The sequence below is a fragment of the Berghia stephanieae genome, chromosome 1, assembly GCF_034508935.2.
Source record: "Berghia stephanieae isolate SIO BIC M18660-M18661 chromosome 1, UCSD_Bste_1.3, whole genome shotgun sequence".
NCBI classification, from domain to species: Eukaryota; Metazoa; Mollusca; class Gastropoda; order Nudibranchia; family Aeolidiidae; genus Berghia; species Berghia stephanieae.
In genome coordinates this window covers 112,605,586-112,626,633 of record NC_088360.1, presented here as the reverse complement: position 1 = coordinate 112,626,633, position 21,048 = coordinate 112,605,586, and the positions used below count along the sequence as shown (strand labels likewise).

The following is a 21,048-nucleotide window of genomic DNA, read 5'->3' as shown; positions in this document are numbered from 1 at the left end:
ACTTAGCGCTATGGGGAGAGCAATGGCATCTTTCCTTTCCGTTCAACACAAACAATTAACGAAAAAAAGTAATTCAACATACTGCAAGGGAAAGTCCAGTTTGTTTGAGATTTCCATATTGGCCCCGAAAAGTGTTCGAGATTTTCGTGTTGCCAATACTAACGAAATAGAGGGATTAAAACGGGGAATTGTACTGAGTTTGAGATTTCCATGATTTCGAGATTTCCATGCTCGAGTGTATTATTGCCACTGCTACTTCTTCTGCTGCTGCTACTACTACTACTACTACTACTACTACTACTACTACTACTACTACTACTACTACTACTACTACTACTACTACTACTACTACTACTGCTACTACTACTACTACTACTAATAATAATAATAATGATAATAATAATAAAAATACTTCTACTACTACTACTACTACTACTACTAATACTTCTACTACTACTACTACTACTACTACTACTACTACTACTAATACTACTACTAGTTTACCTTTCTTATGTTTCTGATCTTTTCATAGACTTGAATTCTTTGGATGCAACTCCAACTCTCGGGAAGAAGGCATTTGCAGCCCCGATAGCAGCAGCTGCATCAGCAGCTTCAACTGCTGCAACCACTGCCAGCAGAGCCACCTCATCTGCAGCAGCCCAAGCTAGAACTTCAGCTGCAACAGTGGCGGCCAAAGCATCTGCTGCTGCGAAAGAAGGATTTGCTGAAGGCGTTCACATTGCTTCTACATCCAAAATTGATTGTATATATTTTTTATTTGTCAGTTTACTTAATAGGTCGTTCCTTTTTTAAGATCTAAATGTTGCTTGAAGTTTTGTTTTAGGGGCCAAATTGGTGTTCAATGATTAATTTAAATTTCAAAGAAAGTTTCTAAGAATAGATAGATCAAACCATCTCTTAATGATAACCTCTGTGACATGTTATAAGAGTTACAGAGCTAGATTTCCAAACATGATGAGCCACTATTACTAAGCGTTCACCTGTTTTATCAGCTTTCCTGTTTCTGTAAACATCTAACTGCTACCCAAAACCATTTTTACATGTATATTGAAACAGTGCAGGTGGTTTTCCTCCGATCCTCGGAAACCCACGATTTTGGAGTCAGGGGAGGAATTACCTCTTTTTTTAAAAATAAATTCCCCAATCAAATGTACCGGCAGTGAGAGACTTGATTTGTGGAGGAACATTTGGGTGCAATTTCCCATTTTTCAGAAGTTAGCCTATGTATCAATGATAGAATTCCATCTCAATTGCTCTAAAAATAGGGGTTGAAAAACGTGGCAAAATTTTCCTCCTTTTTCACTTTTTGTCACCATCAGCACTGTTGAAAGGTATTAAAGATGCTTAACTGCTTTCTTTTGAAATATGAAATTGTAAATCTCATTTTTAATTCATTGTAATTGTTTTTTCAACATCTTTATAGAGGAAGATGGATGAGTTGATTTTATGCTAAGTATAAACGGTCTTTAACTTAATATTTTTTTTAAGTGTCGAGACTTGTTTTCTTATTATTCCTTTACAGCAAGTACAGTTCAAAAGGCAGCACAAGCTACAAAGAAGAAACTGGGGGACACACTAATCAAACCACCTGCTTTCAAGTTACCTCCACAGCAGAAGGTTTGCAATATGATAAATTACTCATTGACTATAGTAGATATTTAATCAAAAGTAAAAACAAAAATTGTATTTATAGTAAAAATAGTATAGTAAGCATCATTTGAGACAGTCTTTATCTTTACTCATGATTACATATTTTATTATTTTATTCCTTTGAATACATACTCAGGATTGAAATGTCTTTTTTATTCTTATGTTTAAGTTGAGTGAAAGATCCAGGGAAAGAAAAGTGCCTGCTACTCGAATAAGTCGACTCATGAGTTATGGAGGTTAGTTTATTATACGATACATGAAGCACTGTATTGCCCATTCTTGGAATGTTTAAAAAGCTTATTTTTCCAAAGAGGCGTGGGGATTTCATAAGACCTTATTTTGAATTATATCCATTGGTTTGTAAGCCAGAACTTTGAAGTTGAAACTAAAAATGATTAAGTTCATATGCATTTGATTGCATTTATATTTTTTTTTAAACTTACTCCTGATTTTTTGTTTAAAACAAATGAATCCATCACATCAATTCAATAACTTTTTTTTAAAAACTGAAATGAAAAATGTTGGTCATAACACACAATTCTTTAACTCTTGATAAACACAGGCCTTGCTGCTGGTTTGGGAGTTGGAGCCCTGGCTGAGGTAACAAAGAGATCACTTGGACTTAAGGATGGACAAAGTATGTACAATAATAGTATTTTTGTATTTTTTTCGATCTACAAAGGTTGTCCCAGAAATAATCTCAACGGTGGCACAGATTAAAAACAAAATACGGGAATGATATAAAACTCACAGAGATGTTAGATATATCTCATCTATTTTTCGATGTAGTCACCATTGAGACTGATTCCTTTTTGTCCTGATCGGAAAAGACACTCTGTTTAAATGATTTCTGTTAGTTAATGCAAAAAATTGTGTCACATGCTTCTCCAGGTTGTCATTGTTAGTGAACATTTCATGGCCAGACACCCTTCAATCTTTCTTTGTTACAAGGATGATGTGGTGTATCTATGTCCCATCCACAGTAAGTCTGCTTGAGAGTGTTTCAGTGTTGAGTGCTTTCATTTGAATTGTAAAAAGTAAAAAACAAAAATGAATATAACAGCTTAAAAAAAAAGAACAAAATACCAAACACGGAACGTTTCGGGCTCAAAACCCTTCTTCAGCCAATAGTAACAACAAAAAAAAACAAATAAAAACTTTTTTTCGCATTAAAAAATGAATTTTAAATTGTTGAATGGTTCTTGAGTCACAGCTTCTGTGGCATTATTTATGGGACAACCTTCGAATGCATTGACACACGGAATCTAAAATAATGATATCAGTAGAGCTTTATCTGTTTTTTATAAGCATTTTAGGAATTATATCTGTCATATTTTATGTATAAAGCCAATATGGCGATCTCTTGCAATGCTAAAAAAAAAGATTTTAAAAATTAAATTGCCAGCAAGTAATTCGTCTGGCACAAATTCATGAATGAATATAGTGCAACCTAAGGAAGAAAAAATAGATGTCAACTTTCAATTAACATGCAATGCTGGCCTTGTTTTTCCTGTCTTTTTTATTATATAACTTTGATGATTTAAACAGCTTTAACTGGGAATTCTGCTATAAAGTCAACTTTGCTCAATTAACTGTTTTCATTAAAGTAAAAAAGTATTGTTCTCGTCATGAAGAGAGATTGTGCTTGACTTGGCATTCTGCCTACACACATATAGATTGCCATTTATTAAGTTTCTTTTGACAAGATGCATAGTCTAATGCACATATACATATTTTTGATAACTCGCAGTTTCCTTTGAAAATGGCTAATTGGTCTCGTTAAGATTTAACATATTTTCATAGTCCTCAGTTGTTGATTTTAATCAGACAGCACTATTTATGGAATATGTGTCTCATTTTGGTTCTGGAGTCTAGCTCAGTGTTCACATTTTTATCCAACTTTTAATCCACGCCAACCTTGACCTGTACAACAACAGCGACTTTCGATTTCATTTTTCATCTCCTTAGCACTTTAAAACGAAATGGTTCTTTGTCAAAATCTGTCAGTTAGAGTCTTTTTAATCATTGAATAATTTTTACACGAGGTAATTTGTTTTCCCCTGGTACTAGGTAAATCAACAGGAGTCATGGATTCTAGTCCTTTCCTCAACGAAGCAAATGCTGAGAGAATTGTGGATACCCTGTGTAAAGTTCGAGGGGCAGCCTTAAAATTAGGACAAATATTAAGTATTCAAGGTGAGTGACTGTATCACCGTTGTTTTGTTTTAGTTACAAATTTTTTTTTGTTCTTTTTTTTTTAAATTTGCTAGTTGATCCCAATAAATTGACTTCTGAACAAGGACAAATGTGATCAGTAAAATAAATAACCCTGTAATATTTGTTGATATGGTAATATTACATGAAGAAGACTTGCTGAAATTTGAAGTAACAAAAACAAAATTTATTACAAAATCGTAGACAGACGAGCATGTTTGGTTCATTCATAGAAGTGATGATAACGAAAGTGGATCAGTGCCCATCAATCTGTGCAAATAAATAATGTCTTTGTACAATTGAAAGTGTTAAACAATAGGTATAGCAATACAGTACAAACCCAATGAGCTTATTTTTACCCCTAAATACTTTTGTTTCGAGTGAGATTGTTAATGATTTCAAAACTCAAACAAATAAAAAGTATTTATCTAATCTTATTTATTCAATGTATCTGTGATCAAAACCAACTTTAGTTAAAGGAAATGCAATTTTAATGTTATGGTCTTATTCTTACCCAATTGTTATGTTTCGTTTTAGTGAGTCATTGTGATAAACATATTTTATTAAATAGAATGTTTGTTTGATTGTAATAAAATCAGAGAATTTTAGAAAATCATTCTTCTTCCTTTAGTGATAATGGGACTTTTTAAAGATTTTTTAAAGAAATGGACTGTTATATGGTTGTTGTAAAAAGGGTTAATTTTCCTTGCTCCCACAGACAATGCATTCATTAACCCACAACTCCAATCAATATTTGAAAGAGTTAGACAGAGTGCTGATTTCATGCCAATGTGGCAGATGAATGTGAGTATAATTTGTTGTTCTTACAGTTGTATGATGTACAGTTATGCCATAGTCTTCTTTTCAGTAAACAATCTTGAAGTGTCAGAGTTAAATCACAATCAATGAAAGAAAGAATAATTAAAGTGAAAATAAAAATGAACATTCTCAATGTGCTTCACAATCCTTCATTTATACCCCCAGCAGATCAGATGGAACTAAATTTTCATTTCATACTGTACAACTCGACTGTTAAGCTTCCGTATTAAGTGCATCACTTTTACAACATCCGTCTTTGCCTATACCCAGGTATTCTTTCACACTTTGACATTATCACAAAATACAGAGTTACCAGAAAGGTATGAGAGAATAAATGATCAGTATGAAATGTTCTTTTTCATCACCATTCTCATCTAAAATCATTTATTGCCAATTTCATGTAATAATTCAAAATTTTCAACAGATGAATACCTATTTATACTTGTATAAAAAAATTTCAGTCAACTCATTATGTTACTGACATCCTTACCGTGGATAATATTTTTGAGATACTGATAAGCTGATATATTGTTAGGTGTCAATAAAAGTAGTTGTTTTGATCTAATGGGAACTTCGAAAAGAAATCTGAACAAAATATATCTTGTTTTTATATAGAAAACACTGAAAAGAAATCTTGGGCCTAATTGGAGAGATGATCTCATAGATTTTGACGAAAAACCCTTTGCAGCTGCTTCAATTGGACAAGTCCACAAAGGGAAACTGACACATGGGATGGAAATAGCAATGAAAATACAGGTAGGTGAGCTTTGAGAAATTTGTTACATAATGATGAAGGAAGGCATTTACAAATTGAGTTTTAAATTAACAAAGCAAACTGCTGTACAGCAAATGTAGTCATCCTTCCAAATTAATCAACTTTCATACTAAATCACAGCATTTCATTCAACTCCTTGTCTCCTTGATAATGAGTTTTTAACAAGTATTAAATCTCATAGCTTTTTAAACCAGAAGAGGCTTACGTGTATGGTGAAATTGAATTAGTTTCATTGATACAATATGATATGCATTTTCCATCATTGATAATGAATTTCCTTCATCAAGATACCAGAGCAGTCACTTATGATGCAAAATGCTGCCATAGCAGAATGTGCAACTTGAATTCAAAAGGCGATATTTTTGTCAAAAATTAATTTTATTTAATTTTTTTAAATGTACAATATATCATTTGTCAAGGTGGTATCATATAATTTTCTTAAATTCTTCTGCAAATTATTTATCTTATATTAAGTATTCTACCATCTCTGGGTGACAATTAATGACTGCTTGTCAGATGATCTGTAAAATCCAGGCTAAAGAGATTGTAAGGTGATTTGTTTATCTGGGTGAAGGAGAGAGATTCCTGGATTTGTTTTATAACTTTTAGAATTTTTCATCCATAACCAGTATCCTGGTGTTGGGAAAAGTATCGACTCAGACATCAATAACCTCATGGCTGTCTTAAATGTATGGAAAATACTACCGGAAGGTGAGGTTTTTAATAGGTCATGAGGATAGTTTCCTCGACAGCCTTTGCATAGAAGTAAAACTTTAAGCCAAGCCACAATCAAAATACTTAGAAAATTAAGATCAATATAGTGCTCTTGATTGACATCGCTCTTATTTTCATATATATATATATATGTGTGTGTGTGTGTGTGTGTGTGTGTCATTGCTTTTTAATGTTTTGAGAATCGGCCTTACTGCTCAAATCCAGTTTTCATGTATTTTTTAAAATATTGTTTTTAATAGCTTTTGATTTATGATCCTAGCGCCATCAAATTATTTTTGAAGACAATTTTATCATATAACTTATTATTTTGGTCAGAAAAAGTGACAACTTTGTATTTTATTTTCAGGATTGTATATAGATGAAATAATTAAGGCCGCCAAAAGGGAGCTGGCATGGGAAGTAGACTACATCAGAGAAGCAGAATGTTCTAACAAATTCAAGTAAGTCAGTCTTCACGTCCAAGACATAATCACTCACCATTAAGGTATTTCAGGATGTTTAATGGATTCTTTTGAAGACTAGCATTTCATTTTTTTATGTTATTGTTTATTCAAAACAATATTAGCAGAATTTTTCGTTCTTATGGTTGAAACGCGCTATTAGCCAGACAGTTTTGGCCATCACTAAATTACAGTTATGGGACGATCCCAATATTTTAAACTTTTTCTTCTCAACCATATCTCTCTCTCTGTCTGTCTGTCTGTCTCTCTCTCTCTCTCTCTCTCTCTCTCTCTCTCTCTCTCTCTCTCTCTCTCTCTCTCTCTCTCTCTCTCTCTCTCTCTCTCTCTCTCTCTCTCTCTCTCTCTCTCTCTCTCTCTCTCTCTCTCTCTCTCTGCTTGTGGGGTCTTTTTGATTCCCCACTTCCTTTTCTCACCATTGCGTCTTTCTGTCCTCGTCTGTTAATGAGATGACTTTGTTTTACCCAAGTCCCAGCTGGAGACCTTCACCTCAAGGAAGACAATAGGACGTGACTCTGCATGCTCTTCTGAACGTGATATTTTTTATCTCGTTAAATAATTCTGGAAAGGAGTGCAGATTGGAAACCAATTATGTGGCAGCCCTATGCAGCAGTCTATCTGAGACTATGTGTGGCGTGGCCTGAGGCTGGATAGACTGTTGTGTTGACATATTTCTGTTCTTTTCCTCATATGCCCTTGACCCAAGAGGCTGAAATTTTTTATGTTTTGACTACAGCAAGGATTAGATTTAGGTAGTAAATATGGGGTTTGTCAGGAGATTTTAATCAGAGTACAGTTGTGGTGTAACTTCATATGCTACATTTCATTCTCTTTTAAATGTTTGACTTGAAATGGTTTAGCAAAGACTGTAATGCCATAAGTCTCAATCAAAGCATGAGACAAGCAAAAAATAATAATAATAATAATAATAAAAACATATAATATCTATATATATAAACATTATTAGCACCCCCAACCCCATCTTTCTCAAATATGACAGAACAAATCAACTATTCACTAAAGAAGAGAAAAACAAACACCTAATGAGGAATTTATCAATTCTCCTTCTACGTTGAATTGCTTTTGACACCTCAGAATGGGACTTTTATTTATTTATGTTTGTTTAGATTCACCCATTTTGACTCAACTATTTCAAAATGATAACTAAGTAATCGTCTTAAAAGTGAGTCAAAAAGTGGTACTTGGACTTATAATCTTGTGTAATTGTCCCACAGATTTTTGACTGTGAAAACATTTAACATTTTTACAGGGAGCTACTGAAAGATGACCCATTTTTCTATGTACCGGAAGTCATTGACCATCTCAGTAATGAGCGTGTGATTACAACAGAGTTTATAGAAGGAGTTCCTGTTGACCAGTGTGTCAGTATGGATCAGGACACAAGAAATAAGGTAGATCAAATTTTATGATGGAAGACCAGATTGAGAGTCTCAATAATAATAATAATTAATAATAATAATAATAATAATAATGATAATTATGAGTAGTAGTAGCAGCAGCAGCAGAAGTAGTATTTTAGTACTAATAATGATGATGTTGTTGTTGATGATAATGATAATGAAGATAACAAACTATCATCACATCACATGATCATCAGTTCCAAGTTCAAATACCATTCTATAAGATGCAAAAGACACGGTGCCCAAGAACACAAATCTTATAGCAATTTTATCACACCACACAAAACTGTCACTCTTGTCATTCCTTCTTCTTTGTGTTCTTGTGTATGTGAAAAAAATCCTTGAATGATGTGGGGTATTCGATGCCGGTTATGTCAAGTGGTAGTTATCCCATTTGCATATAGTTTGATGATGATGATGATAAAGATGATAATGAAAAATAACATTTAATTTAAATAACACCTATAATGTGCACTGTGGTAAGTTCCATATAAACAAACTTTGCTGAGCAATATGGTATTAAAACCATTCCTTACTGAGATGATTGAGAGAAACAAGTTCTTGTTACAAAATATAACTATATGATTAAAAGCCTCCTAATTTATACATCGATGATTTCAAACAAAATGATGGCCATCTCACCAGAACAACTAGACATACAACGAAATTAACGCATTCAAAAAAAAAAAACCCACTCAAAAACACTAAAACACCAATCTGCAAACTCATCTTCAAATCTTCATTTGCACCCCACACTATCAAAGACTGGAACACTCTTCCCGAATCATATGTGAACACAGCAGATTTTTATTTTTAGATTTTAATAAAATTGAGCTTTTATATTACGCAAAGTCTACTAAACGTACTCAGAGCGATTTACAAGGGGTCCCTGGCCAACAGCAACATTTAACATTTAGGACGGGACATAACGCATGTTAGGCAATATTACAGTTTTTTCGGACAGATACAACGCTGTTAACGGCCAGGTACTCATTTTACACCTGAGTAACGTGACAGAATGTGAGTAAAGAGCCTTCTCCAAGTACTCAACTATGGACCGAGCAGGTTCAAACCCAGGATCTTCCTATATGAAAGTGAGTGTCATACCACTAGACCACATAGCCGCTCCTTCGAGTGAAGATTATCAAAATTCTTCAGCCTAATCACATTCGACAACTCTGCATCCTTGAATACAAATACTCCGAATTGAGTCAACTTTGAGTAACATTCAGATTCAGATCAAAATTCATTCAGTCTATAAATAAATGCTAATAATAGACTCTTATAGAGCGCACTGTATCCCCAACCATGAGGCTCTTGGCGCTTTACATCAACACAAAACATAGAACCTAAGGCTGCATATAAAGCTTCACTACTTATTTTTAAAATCTTGTTTGTGTTTTAGTTTTTCTTTGATTGTTTTTTTTTTGTTTTAACTGCTTTTTTTTTATTTTTTAGTCTTAAAACCATCAGGGCTCAACTATTCAACAAAGCAAAATGCCCTATATATATATATATATATATATATATATATATATATATATATATATATATATATATATATATATATATATATATATATATATATATATATATATATATATATATCGCATTATCATTAATGTGTGACAATTATTTACAAGTTTTGATTTGTTATTCATGCAGTTTCTCCAATTGTGTTGATAAGATTCCTGTCTTATCATATTTTATTTGATCTTATTAGTTTACTTATGAATTTTTGACAATACCTTTTTGATTTATCTTCTCAGATTTGTAATAATATGCTCAATCTGTGTTTGAAAGAGCTCTTTATTTGGAGATACATGCAGACTGATCCAAACTGGTCCAATTTCTTCTATAATCCCGTCACAGACAAAGTACGTTATGAGCATGATTTTATATACTGGATTTTTTACATACATGATAATGATTTTTTTTAAAATCATTTTTTTATGGTAATACAGACAAAATATTTATTAGATCACATGAAAGATGTTATGATGCATTCACTTTTCACTCATGGATTTATTTTTTTTACTTAACAAATGTTGGCTTTTGAGCTATTTAAGCTCTTTAAAGTTCCATGGAAGTTTAGTAAAGTTTAAAATATAACAAAGTTATGAGCTCAAGTCTTAATTTAAAGTCTGTTATCTTTATATATAGTGTCTGCAAGGCTACTTCTTATATGTTGTTGTTTTTCTTTTTCCTAGTTAATACTTTTAGATTTTGGAGCTAGTCGAGAATACAGCAAGGAGTTTGTTGATGAATACATCAAGATTATTAGAGCCGCTGCTGATGGTGACAGGGTTGGTATTCTTCATGGGTCTAGAAAATTGGGTTTTCTTACAGGCTATGAAACCAAGGTAAGATAATTTTTTAAAATGAAACCGTTGTTGTCCAGGTTTCAATTTTATCTTTTGAATAAGATTCTTTATTTTATTATTTGGCAACAAGATAAGTTGCCTCACAAATCAAATGTGCTTTGTATTAAAGTCCTTCAGACTGCTGCTTAAAGTGAATTGCAAGGATGTTTTTATCTACATTATATGAAATTAATTGTATTGATAGCAATGCACTTGTTTGGGTTGTTAATGATCTTCTCTCATAGACAATGGTTCATGTTCATTGCTGAATTTGCTTGAACAATCTTCCGCTTTTGACACTATCGATCACAATCTTCTCCTCAAACGTCTCGAAATTACTTATGCAGCACTTGATTGGTTTAGGTCATATTTGTTTAATCGTAAACAGATCATTACGGTGGACGAATATAGATCTGAAGGAATCATTCCTGATTGTGGGGTTCCTCAGGGTACAGTACTTAGACTGTTCTGTGTGTTGGCCCTCTGTCTAAAATCATCAAAAGTTTTGGTCTATCTTACCATCAATACGCTTATGATACGCAGTTGTGCTGTGTCTCCAATACAAGAAATTTACAAGACATTAGTAAGAATTGTATCCAAAGTGTTTAGAAATGGATGAATCAGAACAGACTAAAACTGAATGATGATGAGATGGAGGTGATGTATGTGGGGAACAGGAAGTGGAAAAGTGAAACAGATTTGAAGCTGTGGGATGCTTCCATTCAAATTGTTGACAAAGTCAAAAACCTTGGCACATCCTTAGACTCTGGACTGTCGATTGAGCATCAGGTTAATAAATTGATTAGATCTCTCTTTTTTGCTTCCATTAGACGGTTCATATCTGATGATGTGACCAAACACCTGGTTGTGTCCCTCAGTCTATTGAAATTGGATTGGTGTAAAGCTCTGTTGTTTGGCATTTCGCAATATAATCTGAGACGTCTTCAGATTGTCCAGAACAGCGCTGCCAGGCTAGTATTCATGAAGCACAGGTGTGATTCTGCCAAACATCTGCTTCATGACCTGCATTGGCTGTCTGTTGAAAAAAGTATTGAATTCAAAATGTGTCGTTGTCTTGAAAGTACTGCCCCTTCCTACTTTTCGGAACTAATTGAAAGATATTCAAAATCCTGCCCCTTATGTTCGGCCAGTGATTCCACCAAACTAGCTGTCCCTCGAATATGCAAAATGCTGGAATGATATCCTTTTCTCATTTCGGACCCTCTTTTAGGAACGCTTTACCACAGAGCAATCGTGAAAAAGAATCTTTGTCTATTTTTAAACATTCGTTTAAAACATATCTGTTTCCATTTTAGTAAATTAATGATATTATATGAGAAGCAAGATAGGCATCTGGTTTGTGTTGTGTTGTGTGTGTTTGCTTGTTTGTGTGAATGAGTATGTTTCAGCCAAATTATTTGTAAATTTTAGCGCTTAGAGACTGGTGTCTCGGAGTTATAGCAAAAATAAGTTTTCAGCATTATTATTATTATTATTATTGCAAAATTCTTCCACTGTAGAATGATGGTACCTACATATTAGTCCACATCTTGCTCGACTGATGCACAGACCACTTTTCAGTCATCAGATATGTGTATCTTCATAAATTTCCTATATTTTCTTTTCTTAGGTGATGGAAGAGGCTCACTGTGATGCAGTCCTGCTTCTTGGTGAGGCTTTCTCAAATGAAGAATTTGACTTTGGTTTACAAAGCATCACTGCCCGCATTCAAAGTATCATCCCTGTCATGTTAAAGCATCGACTCACAGCTCCCCCAGAAGAAACTTACTCTTTACATAGAAAAATGTCTGGTCTTTTCCTTTTGTGTGCCAAATTACAAGGTGTTGTTGACTGTAGAACCATGTTTGAAAATGTTTGGGCGCAATACAAATTCGATGAATGATATGATTTTATATATATATTATATATATATATATATATATATATATATATATATATATATATATATATATATATATATATATATATATATATATATATATATATATATATATATATTTGTTATCATGTATTGTTTGTTTTGTTTTGTTTTGTTTTTTAGATGAGATTTATAAAGATTTTTTCCACTGTGAGTATAAACATTTAGTTATCTTTCAGCATTATTCATTAATGAAGTCTACAAATGAGTCATTATTGACCTAATGAGGGTAACACCATTGATAAGAAGTAAGTTGATGGTAACCAACAAAAAGTTATTTTATTATGGATAAAGTCATGCTGTTTCCGCCCGCCATGTCATATTTAAGATTAATATATTAATATATTTATTTGATTTTAAGTATTTCTAGCATTTACATGGTCAATTCTCATAGAGTTGTCTCCTTTATTCCCCGATATCCTGTCAAGTCTTTTTTATGGAAGATTGTCAAACCTGTGACCAGTTTCAAACCAGGCACACAAGTAAATTGTTGTATCTGCTTTTATTCTATTTTTGAACCAGTCTCTTTTTGTCTTATTTTCTGTGGGGTTTTTTTAACTCAAGAATGATGAAGACACATGTTTACCTTGACCTTCGATCCTTGAAATGAAGTGTATTATCCTTTTTTTTTTTGCTTATCAATTTGACTTAAAAGTGTATCAAGTTGCGTCAGTTTTTAAAAAAATTCTTTCTTTCTTTTGTTGCATTTTTCGTATTCATATTCATGTATCAAAATTTGTACTTTGATGATTAATTGAATGGTATTAGTGAAGAATGTTCACCACTGTTGGTCAATATGTCATACTGTTCATATGGTTATTGTACTGGTTATCTAAACCTTTATAGCAGTTTTATCAATCAACATTCCATCTAGTTCTATCTTTAATGTAAACAATAAAACAGATTTTGTGAGCATAATTTAAAATATTAAGAAGGTAATGTAAAGAGGGGAGGAAATTATATATGAACAAATTTGTGAAAGAGAGAAGATAATAAAATTTTGCGAAGTTCATTTATACCATTTTTTTTTTGTAAATGGCACCTTAATTTAAGTGTTTCTTATAGTTAAATACCAGATTCGTTAATCGTCAACTTATAAAGAATTTTAGTTACATTGATTGTTTTACAAAACATGACTTATAAAATGTTAAACTGAAGTATATCAACGATTTCTGCCTGAATGCCCAATAGGAATGAAGTAAGAAAAACTGGCATTGTGGGCTGGTTTTATCTGTGGCGGGGTAATGTATATTATACTCTATGGTTGAATAAAGTATCAGAAAGTTTGTATTTCATCCTTTATTTTAACAACTATTGTATTCTTTCGTACTTTACTTAAAAAAAAATTTAATGCATTCAACAATTCATTTTCTAGACTTTGTTTAAAGGTAGACAACTAATTGATTATGATTATTTCAACTCATTTTATATGTGCTAACTTTCCAATATAAATGATACATAAAAATGCTGATATTATCTTGAGAAATCGGTTCAAGATTTCTGAAAATTAAAAATGCTGCATCACTGGGATGTTGCGTATGTCAATACTATTATTGATACTTGATGTATGCGCATATCAACTTCTAAATGAATTTGTGAAATTTGTTATTGATCAAATAGCATAAATATTGAATACAGTGATGAGACACATCAAATACATTTTGAGGGTGTACCTATCTGAGAGATTGGTTCACGGATATAAATGAGAAGATATGTCACCGGGTAGTCAAAACAAACCATACAACTGGAACTGAACCATCCCAAGTGAGGATCTGAAATGAGATCCCATAAGAATTTCACTGATCCAAAGTTGGGGTGTTGTATCATTTGTTAGAAAAATACAGTGGTTGTCCCACAGTTGCTAGAAAAATACCATGATGGTCCCATGCTTGTTGATATTGTTGTTTTGATCATCTATCTTTTTATTTAAACATGACAGCACAAACATCATGTCGTCACAATAAGCTCGACTAAGGGGGAAAGAAATTTCAGTGCTGACCATTAACTTTTTCTGTGCATTTCTTTTTTTTTTTTTTTTTTTTTTTTTTTTTTAACTGAAGCTTGGGTGAGTTAAAGCAAACATGGATGTCAAATGCATTAAAACTCTAGCATATGCTTCACATTTATGTACTTGAAATTTCCATTCACTAAAAAGGAGCGGGGAATGGAAAACAATTTGACAGTCCCCATAAATATGGGTAATAAGAATAGATGAAATATAGGAAGATTTGTATGTTACTGAATTTATCACAAAGGGCTTGGAAAAATTGGCTGTCAAGGAAGAATGAAGGTATTGGCAGATGATATGTATGTGGATTATCTTGATTATTGGATTTTAATATTATATTTATAATTGAGAATTTATTGTATCTCACCATTCAAAGGTGTAAAGATTTATGATAAATAAATAGAATTAGAAATATGACGGGAGTATGGAGAAAGATATGTAATTTTCACGATATTGCTAAGGTATTTTTTATCATCAGTATATCACTTGTCTTTTATTTGAGTGGGAGGTGAGGGAGGTTGGGGGATGGGTTTATCAAATGTCAGAGAAGAGCTCTCTGCAGTCTCAAACATATATACATTATCCTCGAACTAGAAAGGTTGGTTGTCTTTAAGCAATGTTGACTTTACCCATTATCAATGGAACACATTTAGGTAAATGTGACGATTCGGGTGCTCCTGGTTAGTCAATAGAACCAGTAAACACGAAACGTCGACAAAAGAAAAGAAAGTGAAAAGACTAGAAGTATAGAAGGAGGGAACTCGTTAAGTTCCCTCAGAGAAGAAGATCAGGCCACTGCTCTGGGCCTAGCCTGATTCAGAGGGAAAGGAAAGAAGGAGAAAGTCTATGCTGCCAATTATAAAATGAATAGAGAGCAAGGTTTACTAACATGATACATTTATTATGTAACTAAATAACATGTATAACATAAAATAGAAATGATACAACTCTACTTAGCCATTTATCCTTTCTCCTTACATCCACGAATAGGGAACACTACAATAAATAAAAGATATAGAACAGGACCGCTCGCTCGAAATTGGTATTCTGTTCAATTCAACATAACTTACAAAAAAGCCCCTCTTTTTTCCTGCGCTACACTTATATAAGCATCAGGCTCAAACCCTGATTGGCTAAAGGCGGGATACAAAAATGCATAGCTAGCACCCTGGGAAGGCGGTCAAACTCTAGACTCGTTTGGGTGATGCCTAACAATAACACCCAGGTTGCTAGGGCATAACAGTAAAGAACAGAAAATTTGGGACCAACGAGAAGTGTTGACTTTAAGAGTGTTGGCTTTATGCTGATTCCATTGTATTAAGATTAGAGATTGAGAAACATTCAAATGTAATGAAAAAAATTTCCTTCATGTCACTTTTCCCTTCCCCAACCCACTGTAAAAAATGCCTTTAAAGTGTATGAGCAATAAATGCCAATTATTATTATTATTATTATTATTATTATTATTATTATTATTATTATTATTATTATTATTATTATTATTATTGCCAAACTTTTTTTTTTACAACTATGGAACAGCATATTTTAATTTTTACTTTTGATTTTAGAGGCAACTGACAATTTTGTAATGGATTACTAAAGAAAAGTAAGGATTCATCTGTATAATTTAATGTAAGGATAATTCAATATTTAATTTGATATGAAAATATTTTTTTTAATGTAGATTTTAATTATTTGATGGAGAGATCTATCTCGCCATTTTATGTACTATCATCACACTATGGGCCACTGTGGGTTAATTCCACTTCCTACCACACTCTTAGGGGATACTTCGCATTAGTATTACGTTGAAGACTGCCTAAAATTGTTTTCTCTCTATTTATTTTTTTAAGATAAGCAATAAAAAAAGTTTTGGGTTCAACCATGGACACCCCAAAATTTTCACTTTCAAAATTTTATGGTTGGGGCTAATATGTAAGCTGTGGGGAATTATATTGTAAGAAGTAATCACATTGCAGAAAGCGGGTGGTTGGATGGGAGCATCACCCTTGAATCATATACCTATGATGTTCGCATTCGTGTACGATCCGATAGTGATGTCGTTTCTTCTTCTTTTTACTAGCCTATCCTGCTTCTTTGGTTTGTGATTGTATTTTTGACAGGGGATATTTTTTTTTCTGTAAATCTTCTGCCTGTTTGTTCTTGGTTATTTGTAATTTAGCTTATGATATTTTTAGGTTATGATTTTGATTTACATTTGTACTATTTTTGTTAGATTGCTTGTTTTTTTGTTTCAGCGGTCTCTCATATAACCTCAATTGTGTTGGAAGAGACCTAAAGCAACAAACAAACAAACAAACAAACAAACATTGCAGAAAGAACCAAGTAAAGAAATAATGAAATAATAATTTAAAAAATAAATAAATTCAAGGTATGGTTTCTCAAAATCAACATAAAAACAATCATTGGACTCATTAGACGGTCCTTTACATTTCTCAATGTGGAATCCATGAGAATGCTTTTTATTTTTAATGCTTTAGTTCGTCCTCACCTGGAATTTAGCAACTCATCATGATCACCCAAATATGAAATTTGAAAAGGACAAAAAGCTTTTAGAAGGTGTGCTCCTCAGAGCAACAAAGATAACACCAGGCGTAAAAGATATAGGGTATGAAAAACGACTGAAAATGATTGGAATCCCCAGTATGGCATATAGGCGTATCAACAGGCCACATGATAGAAACAAATAAATTTACCCACGACCTGTACAATGTCCAGAAGGGATTATGTATGTTTTCTGACAGTAGTACTAGAGGCCACAGATATAAATTGAACAAAGCCAGATGCAACACATCAGTCAAACATTTCTTTAGCCAAAGAGTAATTGATCGATGGAACAACCTTCCAATCTCAGTTGCTGAAGCTCCAGACCTAAACGCCTGCAAGAGGCAATTTGACAACCTTTGTCTAAACTACAGATTCAGCTTAGTTGAGCCCCACATCAAACTGAGATGACTGCAAAGAATTATCCACGCCCTAGATCAGTAAAAGCTTAATTCGCAGGACACTATACTATATACAGTTTTCACATTTCCAAAAATGTAATACCCCGGCATTCAACTATTACTTTTGTTTTTAGGAAGATAATATTGAGATTTTAAATTTGCTTTCTCTCTGAAAATTGCTGTGGCAAAAAAGTTCACACGGAGAGAATCTTATGTGTAAGATATGTATCAGTGCTGGTGCTTTTCCTCGGATCCGCGGAAATCCGCGATTTTGGAGTCCAGAGGAGGCTTTCACTCCTTTTAAAAATTACATTTTCTCGAACCAATGTGCTAGCAATGAGAGAGTTGATGTGGTGGAACACACAGGTGCAGTTTCCCACTCTCCAGAAGTTAGCTAGAGTATCAATGATAGTCTATCATCTCAATTGCTCTAAAAGTGGGGTTTAGTGCAGTAAATATGGGGCTTAAAGGCAATTGTTCAACATTTTCCTACTTTTTCACTTTTTGTCACCATCAGCACTGATGTATGTGTGTGTGTGTGTGGGGGGGGGGGGGGGGGGGGGTGATCCCAGTGGCCCAACAACAATTTATTTTTCTATTCATGTTGAACTTGATCAGGTAAGATTTTTCTGTGATAATCTCCTATGTGAAATAAAATTAATTGTTTTCTGTACTTTCCTCTGCTTCTCTTATTGAAAAAAGAATTGTCTCATTGAATATTAACTTTTGATTGCTCATCATCATCATACAAATATATTTTTCCAACCGGTCATTTTGAGAAAATGCTTGGAGACTGATACTGGTCATCCTCCTATATTTTTGTTTACTTTCGGTCTGGATTAAGACAACTTGATTTTGCCAATGAAACTTCAATAAGCCTAAATAACTAAATATAGAAGTCAGTGTCAGGCTATAAGTTAAGGATGGCTACGCTTGGAACGGACTATAACAAAACAAAATCATTTCTACATAGCGGTATCACAATTTTTTTAAAATATCAATATCAATCTTTCCATCACTTAGTTAAATATCATATAAAGATAATCTATCGTGCACCACCAAATCAGTCCTCTCTCAGCCCCGGTAAAATAATTCTGATTAGAACGTTATAACCAAAGTTTCAAAGTTTATTTAATCTTAGGCTTTCGCCAATAATTCATGCAATTTGATGACAACATACATGAAAGTGAGAAAAAAAAGGTAAATGGAACCAAAGAATAAAATGATACCATTAATAACCACAAAAATACAACATGACAACTGTAATACCACCACCAATAATAATAATAATAATAATAATAATAATAATAATAATAATAATAATAATAATAATAATAATAATAATAATGATGATGATGATGATGATGATGATGATGATGATGATAATAATAGTAAAAATAACCCTCTATTGATTGTTGCGCATTCTGTGCATCCAGGAAAAGCGATGTGCATAATATTCTATTCAACGGAAACGATGATTTAGTTTGCTTCATGATAAGGATCATAAACTGAAAATAAAAGCCCACATCAAATGAAATGCAACCGACAACGCGGCAAGCCACGAATCAAGTCAACATAAGCTTAACATTTCTTGTTTTAGATGGAGTTCTTAGAAAATTATTTATTTAGCTGTAAATCAATCTACGAGAGCTTCAAGATATAGAAGGAACGAAATTGACGTCGCACAGCTCTTTGTTATTATTTTAAACAGCCATGTTAATGATTGGTTCTCACTACTTCTATCAGACTATAGATAGTTCGAAGATGACGTCACTCAGGTCTTTGTTATTGTTTTTTTTTTTTTTTTTGCCATCCGCGTTTATGAGTAATACTCACTGAACTGTATTTACCTGACTATAAACGTTCATGGATACACACAGTTTTGTGTGTTGGCCCGTTATACTTCCGGATGGCAATGTTATGAGCTTCTTAGCCAAGCGCATACTATCTACAGTGGACTCCGGATAAGACGATGCCCTGGGGAACCGAGAAAAAAATCCGACTTATCCGAAAATCAACTTAACCGGAGTGTAACCAAGAGCAAAAACGCATGTGAACAAAGCAACCAATCTAGAATAAGTATGTCCCTTCATATCGCGCGGTCTCTGTAGTGGTCATCAGAGGCTCCTACCCCCATTAAGGAATCAGAATACATAAAAATCGAAATTTGAGATTTTTTTTAAAAAGAGGAATCAACTTACTGTTATTGACTATGACATGCTTTGCAACAGAAAATGTAATAGATAATTCAAAAGTACTCAAATGATTAAAAATGTACAGAATGTGTAAAGACTAAGAATGGGGTCAAATAATAATAGAGAACACACAGGTCCTGGCCGTCAGAGAGCAAAGCATTGAATGGATGGATTTAACCTTGTCAGGACCCTCCCCCCCCCCCCCCACACACACACCTAAACAAACAAACGCGCGTGCCGACACAAATACGTGTATTCGGCCTTAAATGAGGTCTGTGTCATTCAAACGCACAATGAGGCCCTATAGAAAGAACTGCTTTAAACAGTTTTTATAAGACGTTCTGGCAAGAAGCAATCATCCACAAGATGACTGCAACTTTAAATTTGAGTTAAATATTATTTGAAGCTTTATATTGCCACGAATCAAAATGGGGACATGTGGCCAAAGGAGGTCCAATGATGGGTAATGTGTAACCAGTGTGTATGTGGAATGAGGCCTTATGATTTGTGTGAGAACAGATTGAGGTCATAGAATAAAAAAACCCATTACCATAACTTGGTAACTAAGACTCATGAGAGTTGGAGCTTATTCCAGTTTGGGTAAGAATGAAGTAGGACACCAATGATGCATTACTCTCAATAGGATTCAGGATGCTAGTATTATCGCAGAGACACTTTCCCCCAACAAAACCGGTACTTGTTACACCTTGGTTGAATGGAGCAATCAGTAAATTTTCTTGAAAAATTGCAATGGACTTAGCCAGGTTCGAATTTGGACCGCTTGATCCATAGTCCAATCACCTGCCCATTCAGCCCCATAAGTACAATGCATCTCATATTAAGCGATAGGGTAATGAATAGTAGATGAAGATTGAAGAAAAAGGATTTTTTTTTAAAAATCAAATGAAACCAATGCCAGCTCAACATGCCTTCTCTCTGTGCCTTTCTGGCACTGATTTGCCTTTAGCTAACTTGTACAAATTATTAATAGTAGTTATAGAGGTTCAAATCCAATACATGCACAAATTTGCTTCCAGACAGATAAGAGTCGTATTGAATCAGGACCACATCAGCACAATGCATCTTGTACAAGCCGAGCTGGATCTAACCAAACTCCAGTAGCACTGTTTGTTCTTTTGATAAAAACTTCAAACAGCTCTCAAATTTATTTGCAATTTTTGCGAAGAGAACTGAAATACCCATTTTGTTTTTCTATAATCCAGCTACAAAATCTCCCGATGAGCAATATGGGAGCAGGCACTGATAAAGCATGTGCAATTGGTGGATTTGTATGGGACAGTGCGATACAACCCTACTGATTGCATACAACCTCCATCCAACTAAACGTGACCTCTCCAGGCAGGGCGCACTGTATGAAACAAACTTAAAAAGCCATCATGAATCATAGACGTGTGACAAAACAAACCACAATGAAACATTTTAAAAATTGCCACAACTGTTGAATAATCATCAAAAGGCAAGAA

At 33.6% G+C, this 21,048-nt stretch overlaps 1 protein-coding gene across 4 annotated transcripts in view; it reads left to right on the top strand.

Moving 5' to 3' along the window:
• LOC144962754 (atypical kinase COQ8B, mitochondrial-like) overlaps positions 1–12,359 on the top strand; it is a 26,037-nt gene extending 13,678 nt beyond the window's left edge. For all 4 annotated transcript variants that reach the window (XM_078895978.1, XM_078895977.1, XM_078895980.1 and 1 more), the window contains 13 exons: positions 533–763; positions 1,544–1,638; positions 1,841–1,907; positions 2,234–2,308; positions 3,742–3,867; positions 4,604–4,689; positions 5,320–5,460; positions 6,109–6,190; positions 6,561–6,654; positions 7,943–8,084; positions 9,863–9,970; positions 10,304–10,456; positions 12,087–12,359. In XM_078895978.1, the coding sequence (XP_078752104.1) occupies positions 533–763; positions 1,544–1,638; positions 1,841–1,907; positions 2,234–2,308; positions 3,742–3,867; positions 4,604–4,689; positions 5,320–5,460; positions 6,109–6,190; positions 6,561–6,654; positions 7,943–8,084; positions 9,863–9,970; positions 10,304–10,456; positions 12,087–12,359 (1,673 nt within the window). The remainder of the gene's footprint in view (positions 1–532; positions 764–1,543; positions 1,639–1,840; positions 1,908–2,233; positions 2,309–3,741; positions 3,868–4,603; positions 4,690–5,319; positions 5,461–6,108; positions 6,191–6,560; positions 6,655–7,942; positions 8,085–9,862; positions 9,971–10,303; positions 10,457–12,086) is intronic.
• Positions 12,360–21,048: the final 8,689 nt, after the last annotated feature.